The 18,116-nt window shown below is 56.9% G+C and overlaps 1 protein-coding gene across 3 annotated transcripts; it reads right to left on the bottom strand.

Annotated features, from left to right (window-relative positions):
- Positions 1-401: 401 nt before the first annotated feature.
- LOC123375920 (transmembrane protein 116-like) lies at positions 402-16,352 on the bottom strand. Of its 3 annotated transcripts, XM_045027349.1 has the most exons (13): positions 14,276-16,352; positions 12,256-12,299; positions 10,690-10,753; positions 9,802-9,942; positions 7,003-7,101; positions 6,121-6,176; positions 5,490-5,630; positions 4,873-4,915; positions 4,155-4,235; positions 3,301-3,454; positions 2,670-2,781; positions 2,406-2,476; positions 402-1,449 (listed from the first exon to the last, which is right to left on the bottom strand). In XM_045027349.1, the coding sequence occupies exons 1-13, from the start codon at positions 14,651-14,653 to the stop codon at positions 1,316-1,318; spliced, it is 1,518 nt and encodes a 505-aa protein (XP_044883284.1). In that variant the 5' UTR covers positions 14,654-16,352; the 3' UTR covers positions 402-1,315. The 3 variants fall into 3 exon arrangements, with proteins under 3 accessions (XP_044883284.1, XP_044883291.1, XP_044883297.1); XM_045027356.1 differs by lacking the exon at positions 2,670-2,781; XM_045027362.1 differs by lacking the exon at positions 5,490-5,630.
- Positions 16,353-18,116: the final 1,764 nt, after the last annotated feature.

Genomic DNA, 18,116 nt, shown 5'->3' with positions numbered 1-18,116 from the left:
TCTGCCCGTACGAACCAGCAGCTGCTGTTCAGTGAGGTGCAATTTCAGCCCTTGGGAGCCACCACCACCAGGGCCAGACATGAGACAGGGTTGGTCTGGCTTTTAACTAGCCGGGGGCGAGGGGGGTTAACACTGACAAGGCGCAAGCCTGAGTGCGCACAGGAGGGAGCAGGAGAGCTTCTAGGGCTGTCAGCTGTATTCATTCTGGGGCATTAGCCAAGAACCCCTTCATCCCCGGCAGAAAAGGAGGTGAGCCGCTCCGGGGTTGGGTTTTGTTTCACCCAGGGGCAGGAAGGATGAGGAGCAGCTAAGCATCCGCCTTTGAGCCCTGCGAGGTGCCCTGCCACCTTGCACGTCGCGGAGCTGGGGGAGGGAATGCAGGTGAAGCCAGCTTGGGAAGAAAGGGTTAAGGTTTTTTATTCTCAAGTGGGTAAAGATGGCAATTGAGGGCCAAGCAAGCTCTCCTGCCTCCTCTGGCCAGCCACAAGATTCCATTGCCAGTAGTGGGGGGATGCCCACATCCCTCATGGGAGCTCTCTGCACCCCAGTTATCTCTGTCCATGTTGTTTGAATTTATGGGCTGGAAAGAGACCCTGTGAGTTCCCAGGCCACGAACGCACTCAGAGCTGGGTACAGCGCCTGGCACAGACAGGGGCCTGCTCCATGACTGGGGCTCTAGGCCCCACCGATAATGGAATCAATCAATTGTGCAAGAGAATTGCTCCACAGAGCTTCTCCTCTAAATGCTGTGGCCTTGTCGTAGTGATAGCCATCGTTCCTTCAAGCTCCCGTCCCTCTCACGGAAGCCTGGAGCAGCCCCACTGGGGAGGTGAGGGGAGGCTGCCACTCCCAGCCTTTTGCAGAAGCTACTTTAGAGATGAGGGAAGGACAGTAGTGTATGGGGGAGGGAATTTGAGTGAGATCTTGGCCTCTTCTCCCTTGCAGCCAGCATCAGCTCTGGGCCTTTAACACTCCTTAAGCAAACCACAGTTGGTCACACGACAGTTGCTAATGATTTTGCTACTTTGATTAAGGAGCAGCCTCTCCAGCCAGCTTGCTTCCAGGAGCAGGTGTGGCTATAACTCTGTGTTTGCAAAGTTATTTCTCAAAATCCAGGAGGGTGGTGAAATCAGTGCAGGTCCCTGTTTTCCAGGAAGGCTGCACCACAAAGTCAGTACAGGGCTGATTCCTTAGTACCTAACTGTTGCCTGGTGCAGTGTCCAGGGGGATCAGCCCCCAGTGGGGAGAGAAGCTGTGTAGTGCCCATCAGCAGAGAACGATGCAGGCACTCTCCTAGCACTCAACCCCAAACGACTCATCGTAGAAGGCTTTGAGGCCGGGGTAGTATCTCAAGGGGAGCGTCTCCCCCAGAGCCTCCTGGCGGAAGTTCTGCCGCAGCCAGCCATAGACCAAACTGTGCAGGAGCCCTTGGAGGGACATGGTCAGGGCCTGCAAGAGAGGGAGAGCAGCACCTTTATCAACTCCTCCTGCCACTGTGCCATTTCTGCGCTGCAGGGCCATTGCCCTCTGCTCTGCAGGCCTCCATGTCCGGGGAGAGGCGGGCAGCTCCTCTCCCAACACAGAGTCCATGACAGAAAGTGGAAAGTTAGATGACTGCGTAACCAACTGACAAAGGGGTGATGGAAACAGAGGAGCTTCCTCCTGCCACAGCCAGGATTCCAAGGAAAGCAAGACTGACACGGCCTCCCACTGGCAGGGTTAGCAAAAGACTTTGCATCAACAGCCAGGAGAGGCAGCAGGAAAGAGCAAAGGTGCTGAGCTGAGCCGGGCCGGACCATGGAATCGCTCCCCTCAAGCCGGTGGTCTGTATTTCACAGGGCCATTTATTTACATTTTGGCAGCCCCAGCAGAACTTGTCCGGCCCTTGGAGATGGTTTATTTCATTTCACTGTGCAGGGGCCACTGTGCCGTGTGCATGGACCAGTGCCTGCCCCCTCCACCCATGCACCCGCATTGCCTAGCATACACTGACAGACCCCGGTCTGTAGAGCAGACTCATTTTCTCTCTCGCTAAGTGGTCTTTGGGCCACGAGATGGGACAGAACCCCACACCCAGGAGGGGTGTGGGTTACACTAGCAGAGAAGAACCTGCCCTGTCAGCACCTGAGTGCTACAGGCACACAGCGGAAGCGGATGCACAGGCACCGCGGAGCTGTAACAGAAGCAAGCCCTGCTGTCTGCATGCTGTTTCACTTCCCTCCCTTTAGACTGGCCACTGACCATTCTGCACTCCCAGTACTTGTCTGGTGGTAGCATATACAGGTCCCCAGTCAGGGCCCCATCGTGCTGGGCACTGTGCAAAACTCATCCAAAGACAGTCCTTCCCCTAACAAGCTCACAATCTGCGGCAGCACCTGCCTGTCAGGCTGACGAGACTTCCTTACCATGGCAACATGCAGTGCAAAGATGGAGGTGGGCTCGATGCTGGTGAAGGAGAGGAGGCTGAGCAGGAAAGCTGTGGACAGAAACAAAGGAAGGTGCAGTCATGGTTTTATCCTGCTCATCTCTCTTGCCGTTTACTTCTGCACCTGCCTTTAACACGCAGCCCTCAGAGTGCTGCTGCCTTTGCCCCTGCTGGCCAGGCCCTAAGCCTCAGCGGATGTTTGGCCAGCACCTTTCCCCTGAGGGTGGGTCCCCACGTGATTTACCAGTGCTTCTGTACACACGCAGCTTCACTGCGAATGTGCAGCCCCTTCCAAGTGGAAGCCAGGCAGCCTGCAGCGGGGAGAGGAAACATTGGCCTGTCCTGCTCCTGGGCACCTGCACAAAAGATTAAGGGCTCGTCTGAAAGAGCCGCACCTGCTGAAATGAGGGATTCAGCTGGTCTAGCAGGGGAGGAGGAGCCGAGCCAACCCAGAAGGAATCGGAGTTCTGTGTTTCTAGGGAAGCCAGAGACTTCAAACCTGATGCTTAAAGCACAGAACATTGGTCCTGCTTTGAGCAGGGGGTTGGACTAGATACCTCCTGAGGTCCCTTCCAACCCTGATATTCTAACATCTCCTCAGGCACTGAGGCCAGACCCTTCCACTTCTCCTCAGCCAGACCCAGGATTGCTGCCAGTACTGTTGCTGTAGCCTCCTGCTCCTCAGCCTCTCCCTGAACACACACATCATTCTCGGCACAAGGATCTCACGGGGGAGTGGAGAAAAGTGGGACCAAATGTTGGCCGGGGGTGGTGGGGGAGGCTGCACGTTTGCACTTGATTGCACTGTGAAGGGATCATGGTGCACACAGAAGAGGGGACCAGTCATCAGTCTTGATCTAGTAGGAGCAACTCACCTGGTGTCCAACAGATCAGGAAAACCAGCTGGAAGCAGCGAGAAATTTTGCACACGCTCTGGATGTTCCTGCTGGCGAAGCCGTCATTCTCCATGTTCAGCAACCGCACCTCATTGTTCCTCCTGCACCAGCGCTTCACCCTGCAGTAGAGGAACTGACAGAGACAGCGCCGTTAAACTGGTGCACGCACACTCACTCTCCACCCCCGTGTCATTCAACAGGCGCACGCACACTCTCCCCCCCGCGCCGTTCAACAGGTGCACGCACACTCACTCTCCACCCCGTGCCATTCAACAGGCGCACGCACACTCGCTCTCCGCGCTGCTCAACAGGCGCACGCACACTCGCTCTCCACGCCGCTCAACAGGCGCACGCACACTCGCTCTCCGCGCCGCTCAACAGGCACACGCACACTCGCTCTCCCCCCCGCGCCGCTCAACAGGCACACGCACACTCGCTCTCCGCGCCGCTCAACAGGCGCACGCACACTCGCTCTCCCCCCCGCGCCGCTCAACAGGCACACGCACACTCGCTCTCCGCGCCGCTCAACAGGCGCACGCACACTCGCTCTCCGCGCCGCTCAACGCGCACGCACACTCGCTCTCCCCCCCGCGCTGCTCAACAGGCGCACGCACACTCGCTCTCCCCCCCGCGCCGCTCAGCAGGCGCACGCACACTCGCTCTCCCCCCGCGCCGCTCAACAGGCGCACGCACACTCGCTCTCCCCCCCGCGCCGCTCAACAGGCGCACGCACACTCGCTCTCCCCCCCGCGCCACTCAACAGGCGCACGCACACTCGCTCTGTGCCCCAAGCCACTTGCTGAGACTCCAGGATACGACAAACTCGTGCTCACCGTGCTGCAGCTGAGCACCAGCAGCAGGTACATGAAGAAGAGGATTTTCATCTCCAGGCCGGTGTCCTTCCCGCCCACGTACTGGGAGACACAGGAAAAGCGCGGTGAGGCGGCTGCTTGGGGCTTTATGCTGCCCCCTCCCCTGCCAGCAGCTCTTCCCCCACCCGGGCACCTTGTTTTACTGCTTGTGGCAGCGAATGGTGGGTACTCAGACCTGCACTGCTCCGGGTCTACGTGACGTTAGTATTTGTTAGTCCCAGGCCATGCCAGGCACTTTACAGAACAAACACACAGCTGGGCGCCAGCTGAGCCCAGAGGTGCAGCCCAGCCGAAGTTTCAGTTCTTAACAGAGAACCCTGCTGGGGCATTAGCCTTCCATCCTCCATCTGCCCTTTGCCTGTCATGCACCCTGATCCCCAGCCATTGCTCAGCTGCCTCTCAGCTCCATTTTACCTTTAGTCCCAGGTGGCAGCAGGGGTCGGGAGAGCTGCCCCATGGGTAGAATGGTGGGGCGGACGGGAGGAGAAGCAATGTGTACTGGTTACCCAGTAAGGACAGTCCCCCCCCAGCTCCCGCAGGAGGGTAACAGCCACGAGCAATGGAGATTGGAGGACAGCTGCTGCCTGGGAGAGCTTTTGAGGCAGGCTGAGGCTTTCTGGCACCTGGGTGCTGCTCAAGAAAAGGGAGGGGGAGGAAGCAGAGGCCGGGGAGCTCTCACCTTATAGCAGACGTCCTGGGAGCGGTGGATGAGGATCAGGCAGCTGAAAGCACAGTGCTGTGTAAGTGGCGCTGGCTCCCAGCACTATCTCAGCATGTTCCCCTCGGGAAGGGGGAGCTCCCATCCCGGCAGTGTAGTCTGCCTGCCAAGGCCATGGACCAGCGCCGTGCCCCAGAGCGCAGGGCCTTGTTCAGGGCACCTCTCTCCAGGGCACGCGCTGATGCTGGCTGAGTTCAGTGACAGGCTCCAGCAGCTGAGCAGCTCTTCAGCAGCGGGCATGGCTGGAGCAGCTTAAGGATCCAGCTGTCTCTGCAGCTGCGGTTCTGCAGTGCCAGGGGAGTTGGGCATCCTGCCCTGAGCCCTGCTGCTGGGCGCCACCCCACCTGGGTGCGGGATGGGACTCAGGGAGACCTGCAGGGGCAGGACTCGGAGCTAGTGTCACAACCCTTGGCTCAGGATCGTTATGGACTGGGCCTGCTCACTTCTGCACAGACCCGGGAGTAACGGGCCCGGCCCCAGAGCGCACTGTCTAGTGCGGAACAAGAGGCAGCCGAAGGCTCCGTGGGGCCTTCCTGGGGGAGGCTCAGGCTGCTGCTGCGAAGGGACCGAAGCGCTACCTGGAGCAGTACAGGCTGTCGGCCCCTCGGGAGCGGTTGGCCGTATGGGGCATGACGGGTTTGAGGGAGGTGGGAGCGATGTCTCTCACCGACGTGCCTCTGAACAGCAGCTGGCCCAGGAAGGTGAGGGCGGGGAGCAGCCTTGGCAGAGACAGACGGGGAGGGGAAAGGAAGAGCGTGAGAGCCTGGGCACGCGGCGGGGAGTCGCCCCGTGCACTGGGAAGGCTGGGCCTGGCCCCAGGTTGCAAAGGCGACAGCACACCCCAGCTGGGGCTCCCAGGGCAGCACCTCTGCCCCTGCATTAGAGATGGGGACCCCGAGGCCCAGGGAGCTGCAGTCACTAGTCAGACTGGGGCTGTGTTATGCTGGTCACTTCCCCCAGGCCAGGCTGCACAGCCGTGGCGGAGCCAGGAGGGGAATGCAGGACGCCCTCGCCTGGAGCTGCGAGCCAGGACAGCCTGCGGCTTCCCCGAAGCAGGTGATGCTGGCCAGGGGTCCCGCAGGCTCTGCGGCTGCACCGCATTTCTCACTGCTCGCAGGCCTGAGGGGCAGTGACGGGGGGGCCTGGGGCGAGCAGCTTTGTACCAGTCCAAACCCACATGTCAAAGAAGCCCAGCGGGGCAGCACCTACCAGGCCAGGACGTAGGGCAGGCAGTGCTGCGCCCTCTCCATGCACCTGCTTCTCTCCTGCAGCGGAGAACAGCTGGGTCAGAAAGGGCCGCAGCCTCGCCCCAGGGCTAGAGACGGGGCCTGGATGCTGAAACTCGAGCGTTTAGCGCTGAGCCGGGTCCAGGGACGGGGCCCATTGTCCCGTGAGACTGGCAGGAACGTGCAGCCCTGAACAGTGGCATTAAAACCACGTAGGAGGGGACCACCTGGGGTCCCGAAAGCTGCTGCTCTGCACTGGCGTGGGTGCGTCTCTGAGCCCCTCACTCAGGCTGGCCATTCTCAGAGCAGCCCGGGCCCCCAGGGGCCCCCAGAGGGCGAGCTGGGGGGCCGAGTGCTGTGCCCGGGGACATGGGCATCACATCACAATACACACATGGTAGAATAGGGAACAGGCTGCCCCAGGCACCCGCTTGCCGCTGTTCGCGTCCCATTGACACAACACCCACTACTAGCCAGGGCACCAAGGTAACCCGCTGCCAGCGAGAACACTGAGACCTACTCGCTGCTGAGCAACCTGGCTAGGAGCTTCTGGCCCATCCTGCTCCCTTTCCTCCCCTACCAAGGGGTGGGTGGGTGACCACAGCACCACCCCCCAGTCTCAGGCCAGGGCCAGGGGCTGGCAGGTCTGAGGGACGCTCACGGCATGGGCTGTCCCTGCCCGGAGGCATGTGGCGTAACTTCCTCCCGTTTGTCTCTCTGGTCCCCCTGTGGTGTGTGTCTGGTCTTCTGAGGAGCTGCCACCAGCAGCTCCATCCGGCCCCTGGCCTGGCTGTGCCCGGTGGGAGGGAAGGGCGGCCTCAGGCATTACAGCAGGATGGGGAAGGAAGGCCTGGTCAGCCCCTACCTGCGGAGCTGGCTCGTGCGTCACTCTCCAGCCACGGATGGTGCGGTTCACCTCGTACGCGTAGACAATGACCATCAGGAAGGAGATGGCGTAGAACATCTGAGCAAGAGAGAAACTGAGGGTCACACCTAGCAACAATCCCACCTGCAGGCTTCTAGGGCAAGCCAGGAGCCCCGCTGGAGCCCCATTCCCACTAGCCTTTCCTGCCTCCCCCATGCCTAGGGGCCTGGTGTCAGCGCTGCTCCCAGTAACCCCAGGGGATGTGAGCATGTTGTACCAATATAATAAAAACCAGCAGGATCTTATTAAGAGGGATAAGGCAAAGATGCCACATTTATTGTAAATACCATAACAAAACAAAAGACAATGTTTTCCTACTTGTTTCCATTACTACTTATTCCTTATACACACACACACATATATTCATCCACACAATCATTCATTCAGGTTCTGTATAGATGTTATAGTTACCAGCCTAGATGTTGCTCATGCCAAGTTACTGGCCAGGTATCTTGGTCATGAGGATGGAGCCGAGTCTGTGTCAGATGCATCTGATGCTCTTGGAGGCTGGCAGCAGAACCATAGACTCAAAGTCCTTATTCTTTAGAGTCCAGTTTTATAGGGATATTTCCCTATGTTAGTTCATAGGAGTTGCTTCATTCTGCTGTTGCTAAATCAATCAGCAGATGGCTGGCTCCATGTTATTAGATGTTTTGTTTTTCCTTCCTTTGAGGTGTGGTGGGTGGATTCCAGTTTGCCCTCCGGGGGTCATCTGGTTGATCCCACTTGACACCTTCTTCAGTCGACACTGAATTCTTCAGGCTGGTGACTCCCTAACCATTCATTCATTGTTTAAACTAGGCATGCATTCACATACATTCTCTATCTTAATCACATCTATTTCACTGTCTCTTTACCTTTTGGGGTGTTACCAATTTATGTGAGACTCCCTGTCTTTTAACAAGCAAAGATAAAGTGAGATGAAAACTTACAGAGGGTGGGGGTCTCTATCTATACACTATAACAGCTACTGTTTTGGCTTACTTAGAGATAATGTTTAACAAGTTTTATACAAAGTATTTCTTTGAGCAGGCTTTACACAGACACAGCTGGTGGCTTGCAGGTTAGAAGCTAAATGTTGGGAATCACAAATTTACTTCTAACATAAACCTTAAGTTATAAAGTATTAATTAACAATAAATCAATAAATCATTTCTCATATAAACCATGTTTAATATAAACCTTCTTTAATATCCCTACAAGCATGGTCCAGTCTGGTAACGACACCGCCACGGCTCCAGCATGTCGGGGGAGGGGAAAGGAACCAGCACCTGGGCACGAATCTCACCCCCCCGCCCATATCCATCCCCGCAAAGGCTCAGGCCCCTTACTGGGGCCTCCCTCGTGGCTTTCCAGCCATGCTGCACAGCAGGGCCTGATGGCGGCCATCTTGTCTGACACACACGGGTTCGAACCAGGACCATCCGGAGCTGAGCACATGAGTTGCTGCAGCCCGACCTCACCAGCCAGGCTCCGTAGCGGGGCCCGAAACAGATTCCCACCAGCGCGGCCACGTGACGCGCTGACGAGCGGATTCCACACACTCCCGGTAGCGGAGCTGGATCGGGGCAGGCCGTGGCACAGAACAGTCCTGCGGTAGCCAACAGGCTCAGCCACGCAGTGGTCCCCGGCTCCTCTAATGACACATGACCACGTCCCCGAGACACGTCCCCCACCCCACAGGTTAGCTAAGAGGATCCATGTGGGCTCAGGCTTAGCACTCACAACCGGCTCCAAAACAGGGTTCTTCCCCCAGAGCTACGGGAGCCAGTGGCTACCACCCCAGTGCAAAGGGCAGCAGGTGTCCCATCTCTGGACTGCAGTAACCCACATGCGACCGTGTCTCCTGAAATCTCAGTTGAGCCATTGGCTCAAACGGGCTTGGAAAAGACATGGTCACGTGGAGTCAAAACTGTCTGGAAGACCTTCAACCCAGAGCTAGCAGAGCAGGCCGGCCCCCTTGAGAGCAGGCCCCAGCAGTCGCCGTTACTGGGGCCGGCCCGTGAAGGCATTTAGGGTGGTTCTGCATCCCAGGGGGCTCCTGTGGCTGGCACGCCAGGGCTCTATGAATTGCTGAGTGGCACTCAAACCCAGAGGCCCTGCAGGCAGGTGGAGCAGGAGACAGCGAGCAAGGGGCTGGCTGCCGGGGAAGGCAGGACACGCCGCACAGGAGGGGCTGAGGGTAAAGTAGCAGGAGAAAGCGGCTGGGGCAGCGTGGGGCGGGTAAGGGCTGGAGGCCCAGGGCAGGAGGCCCAGGGCAGGTTCTGGTTCAGGCACCCCAGGCCAGTGTTGTCAACAGAGGCGGAAGGAAACCCCACTTCCACTGGCATCACCGGGGGGGCTCTGGAGCCACAAAGCCTAGGGAGGGAGCAGAGCCGCATCGCCCTGGGGTGCTGGGGCGAGCGCTGCACCTGGGGCGGCTGAAGGGCTGAGGTGTGGCACCGTCTCCCCAGGGCAGGGGTTGAATCTCCATCCTGGCACAATCCTGGCCCCCGCTGGTGGGGCCTGTGAGGGCTCTAACATTCCCAGAGTAGAGGGCCCAGCTCGGCACACCGCGTGCAGGGGCAGCCTGACACACCCACCGCGCTAACGGTTACAATCTGCAGCTCTACCAGGGGACGCGGCTTCCAGAGAAACAGCAGCAGCAGCAGCCACTTTTGAGCAGGGCACAATCATCACCAGCCCCGGCCCGCACGTCGACCCTCGTGCAATCGCACCCCCACCCCCGCCGGTGCTCACCATGGCCAGCATCAGGCCGTAGGGGCAGAACTCGTAAGCCAGGATGAAGAGCTGGGCTGGAAGCAGCTGGATGGCAGCCGTGATGATCAGCACCAAGGCAGCCAGGAAGTCTGCCAGGGAGAGCAGGAAGAGGGGGCGCAGCTGTGGGGAAGGCAACAAGGTTCGTTGGGGACGATGCTGCCAGCAGGGAGCAGCCCCTTTTCCCCTGCCTCCCTCCCCAGCACCTATCAGTCTCCTTTGCTCCGCATGGTGTGTGGCCCAGAGCTCCTCTGCCCTCCTGGCCTAACACTCCATCTCCTCCCACGTGTGCCCTCTTCCTCATGCTACCCCTGTGCCCGGAGGGGGGAGGGAACAGGCCAAGGAGAGCCACCATGGATTCGGTGCTGCAGCCAGCCCGTAATTCCAGCAACCAACGAGCACTCAAAGCAAACGAGGCTCTTGCTGGGCTGCCCAAGCCATGGGGCAGGCCGGCCTAGGGCAGCTGTTGCCCCGCTCCTCCTTTCCCCAACCCAAACGGACTGGGCCATCGCTGATCTCTCAAGACTGCCCTTAGAAGCAGCCACCTCACTGAGTCCCACGCAGAGAGCCGTCTGACCAGCTCCCGCCTGGTGTCAGGGGAACGCACGCAGCCTGGTAGCAGGGGCTCTGAAATCCCCATGGATTATGGGATTTTCCCCATGACCCGCAGCTGCTCCAGCTAAACACCAGGAAACACAGATCCAAAGAAATGGGTATTCCAGGGTTGGCCAGGGCTACAGTGAACTGGCCACGGGATTAGGATGGACTATTATGGGGCAGGATTAAAACCCCTTGGGCATGAACTGCCCCGTGAGATCGCACACTCTCCACTTCTCTAAAAATCCAGGGAATCTCGAGTCTGCAACAGACCTGGCTGTGGAAGCACCTCCTCCTGAGGGTGGCTACAGCAAGGACCGAGCTGCTGCCGACAAGGCTGAAATGGAAATACAGCCAATGGTTAGGCTCCGTCGCACACAGCCAGCCATGCATGGTGTCCATGGATTAGTCTGCACACAGCACAGCTAACATCCCTTGAACCTCTCCTTGAGCCTGGGCTCGGACACGGGTCTGGGGCTCGGGGAGGTCCCCACTTTGCACCCAGTCTCCCAGCTGGGATATCTGAAGTGCAAGGCGCTCGTGTGAGTTACCAGCAGCTGGTTTCCGAGCTGGGAACAGGATCAGAGTCCAGAACCCTCCTGCGTCCCAGCCCGTAATGTCCCAACCTCTCTCCATCCTGGTCACCCGGGGGGCTGCTGCAGTGGGGCTCATGTTGGTTCCTAGACTGCACAGAGAGAAGAGCCAGGAGACAGTCGGGACTGGAAAGGAGCTGGCATGTGGCAACGGAAAAGCACTGAGGGGGATGGCTTCCCGCTGGACTGCTGCCTCCTGCTGGTGGATTCATGCACCAGCAACCTTGACACAAGCCCCGCCGTAGGCTGCTCACTTACCTCCACAGTGGAGATGACCATTGGTGGCTTCCAGGGATGTTAGGGGACGTGGTGGTCTCCAGAAGGAAAGGTGGATTCCACAGCCCCCTCCCGCTGTGGACAAGGCTGGACAGGATGAGGGGGAAAACCCTGGGGCTGGGGATAATGCATCCCAAATGACCTTGCAAGCTGGATGCAGGAGCATGCAGGGTCAGACCCCAAAGGTATCACTATGGCTTGGGACCTGCACTGGCACTGCCTGGCTACCTGAGAGCACCCCCAGAACCTGGCTCCAGCCTGCATGTGTCCCTAGTGTAGGGATGAGCAGAGGCCTCGATGACGTAGATATCTCAGTGTCACGGAGTGTGGGGGAGTCAGGGCCCTGCACCCCCGGCTTCCTGCGATTCACCAGGACTCTCAGCCAGCCAGTAAAGCAGAAGGTTTATTTAGGCGACAGGAACACAGTCCAGGACAGGGTCTTGCAGGCACAGATAACAGGATCCCCCCTGTTAGGTCCATCTTGGGGCCCCATGAGCCCCACAGCCCCCATTGGGGAACCAGAGCCCTGTCTGTGCTTCCCTTCCTCCCCCAGCCAGCTCCAGTCTGCCCAACCCCCTCCAGCCCCTCCTCTCTGCTCAGCTTCTTTCCTGGGCCAGGAGTGCACCTGACCCCTTTGTCTCCAACACCTGCAGTTGCACCTTTGCGGGGGAGGGGCCCAGGCCATCAGTTGCTAGGAGACAGAGTGTCAGGCATTCGGTTGCACCGGCCTTTTGCTTTGCTAGATACTTGGAGGCCTGCACCCAGCACTCCCAGCCCCCAGTACGAACAGTCCCACTTCGTCACACTGAGCTCTTACATTATCTTCCCACAGAAGGGGGGCAGCAGCCAGCGTGGGGGCTACCAGGGGAAAGAGCTTGGCCAGTGGCCAGGAGCAAAGTGCATCCACAGTGGCCCCTGCCTATCCTGACCCCAGCAGGTCTTGGGACAGGCCTCAGGTAAGCGGACCCACCTCAGAGATAAGGCCGCCAGGTAGACGCGAGTCAGCACAAAGATCTAAAAGGAGAAAGGGAGATGACAGCGGGTTAATCACGTGTCCCGTGGCCTTGATTCAATTCCTCCCCAGTGCAAGCCGAGGCTCTGCCCCCCCCGCGCTTCACCTGGCAGCAGCGCTTGGCCGCCCGAGACCCCTCGACCCTCCCAGCCAGGCCACCAGCAGGGAACTTGCCCCAGCTGAGCCAGCTGTTTGTCAGTGGAACAGAGCAAGACATTGAACCCTGGGCAGGCTCCATTCCACTCGGCAGTGTAAACAGCCAGAGATAGGGAGGCGGGGAGGAAGGGGCTCTAACTCGCAGCAGGGATACACTAGAAAATAGGCAGAAAAGACCCTGGTTTAGCATCGCAAGCACGGAGCAGTGCGTGTTACAAGCTGGGTGCAGAGTCCATGCGGGGGCATGCGTTGCTGCGGGCGAGGACGCTCACCGGCTGGCTTGCAATGCTGCCAGGGAGCTGGCTAACGGGGGGTGATGGAAAATGGGTTTTCAGACAGAATTTAAAAAAACGAGTCTGGTTGGGTGTGTAGAACCAGTTTTTTTCCCCCAGTAAAGCCTTGAGTTCTTGGCTTAAAAATACCCCTGACGGGTTGGGGTGGGGGAGAGGTCACTGGTTTTGGTTTGGGGTTTGGTTTGTTTTACACTGAAACGGGCTTAGAAAACAAGGCTTTTATAGGGTTGTTTTTTTAAATCTGGATCTCACACAAGGCATCATCTGGTATTTTTCAACCAGCTCCAGGAGCTATCAGAGAAAAATGGCGACTTCTCCCAGACTCTCCTTGGACAGCAGCAGGAGTAGGACTAGACAGAATTGGTGCCTGATGCTCTGCCATTAACAGCAGGCCTGGGAAAACTGGTCTGATGATCCTGGGGTGTGCTGGTCTCCCAGCAAAGGGACATCCAAGCCAAGCAGGATAAAGGGCCAGAATAGGGAACAATCCTGCCCTGGCCTCAGGAGCTTGGCTGGAGAAGGTCTTTACCCTCTGCAATCACTGCGTGCGCCTGAAGAGGAGTAGGTGGGGGGGGGGTGATTTGGCTCCGGTCCCCTGTCCTACCGGTATCCTGGGTGGGGTTTCCCCGGCTTCTGCCAGGCGAGCTCAGGAGAACAGCACAAAGCGCTTGCCAGGGTGAGAGACAGAGAGGAGCAAAAGGTGCTTGATTCTCCCTTCAGTGTCTCTGGGAGCCCAGCAAGAACCCCTGCTCTGGAGTTTGCTCCCCCTCATTCCCAGACCGGGGTGCAGCCCCCCTCCCCTGCTAACAGGGGACATGGCTGGTTGCTGTAAGGTGAGGAGCAGCCCTGCTTTAGCCTCAGCCCATGGGATGCTCCCCTGCCAGCATTGCTGGGCCATACAGACTCCTTTCCCTCTGCCTCGTGTGGGTCACAGCAGCCTGGGAACGGGGAGTTCCTGAGAGCCGCTTCTGGCTACATCGCCTCTCTGAAACGCTGTGTCTGGCACCGTGAGCCCCCCAAACAGTACAGCTTCCCCAGTTACAGATGGAGAGAAAATGAGCCATGAAGAGAGAGATGGGGTTGAATGACTCAGACAGAGACAACTAAAGCCCCCAGAGAGACAGGCCATCCTACAACTCATTCGGAGGATAGAACGGCTGAATCCTGGTAAGAAAGAGCTAGATTGACAGGCACAGAGCATAAGCTACAGCCTCTGAGAAATGCAGCTCAGTTCCAGAGAAACACAATCATCTTCCGCACAGCACGAGCGGGAGTCCTACAGCATGCACTGTGCAGCTGGGAAATACATCAGTTCCACCTCCCTGCAGGCTGTCAGTTCTCGTGTGGACCCAGGAGTGTCCCCTGAGCCCATCTACGCTGGACATACTGTTCAGTGCATGGGGAGGTGACCTGCTGGCTTCCACTGAGCTGGTGAGTGTGGCGACACGGGCTCTGAAGGGCACCTTTGCAGAGCCCCTGTGATTTTGCTGGGGTCTCTACAGCCCTGGTTCCTGCGTGTGGGTTGGTACCTTGTCGTTGGACAGCGCTGACACGTTGTTCCCTCCACTCGTCGTGTCCATGCTGCTGGCTGTAGCCTTTTCTGTTGATTCCAGAGCAAAAAGCCTCCCAGCTCCTCCTCCTGGGCTGAGCTCCTGCAGGCGGTGGTGGTGCTCAGCACCCAGGCGCCTTTCTCCCTCGCAGGCTGCTGTTGACTGAACTGCTGTTGTAACCTTTGCTTGTTTGGTTTGTTCCACACCCGTCCCGGGGAGGGGGTGGCACCGAACACAGCCTGGAGAGCGCGGCTGGAGCAACTCGCCCAGCCAGCCTCCCACTATCTCACAAAGGGGCCGAGGGAGGAGCCTTCCCTTGATGCCCTGCAGCCTCCCAGAGCACCCTGGAGCCACCATGGCTGGAGCAAGGTGGGGATTAGATACCTGGCCCAAGCCGCTGAGTCCAGAGGGATTGCAAGAGGGGACAAGTCACCTCTCTGTGTGCATGTCTCATCACCCCGGACTCCCACCCACATCCCCGCTACATCACCCAGGGAGGGGGCGGGGGTGACATAACTCACAAGCTGAGGGGCCAGACAGGAACCCAAAACCCTAAGAGGGTGTAAAAGGTGCAAAATTCAACACTAGCTGCCCCCTCCCCCGCTTCCTTTCAGTCACACCTTCACCGGCTCCTGAGCATGCACCTCCCAGCCGCTCGGCCCAATGCGGGGCTGCAAGTCTTACATCACCTCTCACAACCGCTCGGAATTTAACCCATTGCTTCAGTGCCACTCAGCTGCCCCTGCTCTTGTGGCTCCGGCGAGTGACAACACCGTCACCACTTCCCCGACGTGGGCAAACACGATCTCCAAGCTGCAGCAGCGGGAAACTAAGGCCTAGAGTGAGGCAGGGAGTCTCCGCGCCAGGCATGCCAGCTCCCGGCCCCGCGGCACAGGATGCCATGCTGCCGTCAGAGATGGTTTCATTGGCTCCTCGTGGGCGGGGCCATAGCTGTGACTAGGAACAGTGTGTGCGGGGTGTGTGGGGCTCTGCGCTGTCAGGGCATGAGCGAACACAGCCCAGTTCTTTCCAGCACAGCTCTTTGTTGCCTGTAGAATCAGTCGGAACATGACTGAAATTAGCCCAGTCAGAGGAGGGCAGCTGAGAGAAGCCTTTGAGGACAGGACAGAGGCTAGTCAGCAAGCGGACACTGCAAACACAGGAAAGGTAAGTCTGGCCGTGTTGGCCAGGAACATGCAGAAGGAAATTCACACGATAATGCAAAGGAACAGACTGCATGTTTAATGAGGCCCATGTTTAACAACCGTTGGCACATGACTTCATACACACACACACAAACCCTTCAATAAAAACATTCCCAACGCTGTAGGGTGAAGGATGTCTGTGCAAAGCCCCACCCAGCTGCAGCTCTCCAAGTGGGAGAAGGGCAGAGACTGACGCTGAGTCACTTACTGGCCCGAGCGCAGGACTGGAGCCAGGAACACCCAAGAACCTGATCTCTTCTGATACCACCTCCCTTTGCAGATTTGGGCAGGTCCCAGGCTCTCTGCCTCAGATTTCCCCCGGTGGGAGATGGACCAATCCTTCTCTTCTGGGCAGTGCTTTGAGAGATGCAAAGCACCACACCGCAGAAAGGGGGAAGCTACTGTGATAAGTATTGAAGTTTGAAAGCCACCTTCTGCCTTGTGGCAGTCTGTGCTAACTCCTCGCCACTTCCGTCAGCCTGGCTGAGGAGCCCCAGAGGGCTTCCAGGGCAGCGACGTGGCTACATGGAATGGTTCAGGCTCAGAGCTGTCTGTTCACCAGCTGCCACATTCTCAGTACAAAACGCCCTCGCCGCACTGCTGACCCCAGGAAAGGGACATTGGGGGAACAGCTGGATTATGTAGATTTGAGAGGGAAACGCATGAAATCTAGGACAGAGCATTTCCAGCAGCAGGGCAGGGCTTTCCCCACTTCCAGGTAACCCGTTGCTTCTCAGACATAGCTGAGTACTGGCAGCTCCCTTCACTCTACACAGCAAGTCCATGTAACAAGATGCCATTCACCCAGCAACAAGATTATGAAGTCAGGGACAGCACTGAAGGCAGAAGACTCAACCCTGCTGCTCCCTTTTGCTTATGTTTCAACACATGGCCTCGTTACACCAAACTGTCTGTTAACACCCTATATAACACAAACTTCTCTCACACCCTCCTGCTCAGTGTGCTGCAGTTCACACTGACAGACATACTTCATTTTTTAAATCAAAATAAGCCAAGATTGAAGAAAATCAGTTACGGAGTGTTAAAGTTATGAACATTTCAAGTCAGTAAGTTGAAACTTCTGAGGTTAGATCAATTCAAACTCAGAGCGGTTTGCACCATTGCAGAGCCAGGAAGCATTTTAGCTTTGATTCTGTCTGATCTGTGAGCGCTGGCTGCTTGTTCTTGTGATTCTGAGAGCAGCCCTTGTTCCACTGCAGATTAGAGCATGCACAGCTGACTAGCAGGGCCGGCACACAGGCCCAGTGTTGAGGGGCCATGAGTACTAGTCACCAAGCTTCAAGGACCAAGGCTTGTTCACAGAACAGTGACTGGGAAAAGCTCAGCGACAGCCCTGGAATAAGCTGCCACAGATGGATGGAGAATCCCCATCCCTCTAGATTTTCTAGGCTACAGCAGTGATCTTTCAGGCACGGTCTTGGGATGATCAAGTCAGTCCTGCCATCATGTACAAGGACGGAGTAGAGAAACCACCATTCATTCTCTTATTCTACAGTCCTTTCCAAAGCATCATCGGACTGGAAGGGAGCTCGATAGGTCATCTTGTCCAGCCCCCTGCACTCATGGCAGGACTAATTATTATCTAGACCAGTGGTTCTCAAACGTTTGTACTGGTGACTCCTTTCATATGGCAAGCCTCTGAGGGTGACCCCCTTAGAAATTAAAAACACCTTTTTGTATATTTAACACCATTATAAATGCTGAAGGCAAAGTGGGGTTTGGGGTGGAGGCTCATAGCTCACAACCCCCTGAAGGGTCCTGACCCCAAGTTTGAGAACCCCTAATCCAGACCACCCCTGACAGGTGTTTGTCTAACCTGCTCTTAAAAATCTCCAATGATGGAGATTCCACAACCTCCCTGGGCAATTTATTCCAGTGCTTAGCACCCTGACAGTTAGGAAGTTTTTCCTAATGTCCAACCTAAACAGCCCTTGCTGCAATTTAACCCCATTGCTTCTTGTCCTGTCCTCAGAGGTTAAGAAGAACAATTTTTCTCCCTCCTCCTTGTAACACCTTTTATGTACTTGAAAACTGCTATCATGTCCTCTCTCAGCCATCTCTTTTCCAGACTAAAAAGACTGTTTTTTCAATCTCTCCTCATAGATCATGTTTTCTAGACCTTCAATCATTTTTGTCACTCTTCTCTGGACTTTCTCCAATTTGTCCACATCTTCCCTGAAATGTGGCACCCAGAACTAGACACAATACTCCAGTTGAGGCTGTATCAGTGTGAAGTAGAGCGGGAGAATTACTGCTTGTGTCTTGCTTACAACACACCTGCTAATATAGCCCAGAATGATATTCACTTTTTTTGCAACAGGTTACACTGTTGACTCCAGCTCCCTTTCGGCAGTGCTCCTTCCTAGGCAGTCATTTCCCATTCTGTATGTGTGCAACTGATTGTTCCTTCCTAAGGGGAGTACTTTGCATTTGTCCTTATTGAATTTCATCCTATTTACTTCAGACCATTTCTGCAGTTTGTCCAGATCATTTTGAATTATAATCCTATCCTCCAAAGCACTTGCAACCCCTCCCAGCTTGGTATCATCACCCCAGCAGAGGCAAAACATGGCCCATCTCCTAACAGTCTGGAA

This window comes from Mauremys mutica, chromosome 1, assembly GCF_020497125.1.
Source record: "Mauremys mutica isolate MM-2020 ecotype Southern chromosome 1, ASM2049712v1, whole genome shotgun sequence".
Lineage (NCBI taxonomy): Eukaryota > Metazoa > Chordata > Testudines > Geoemydidae > Mauremys > Mauremys mutica.
Note: the sequence above shows the minus strand (reverse complement) of the source record. Positions and strands in the feature narration are given on the sequence as shown.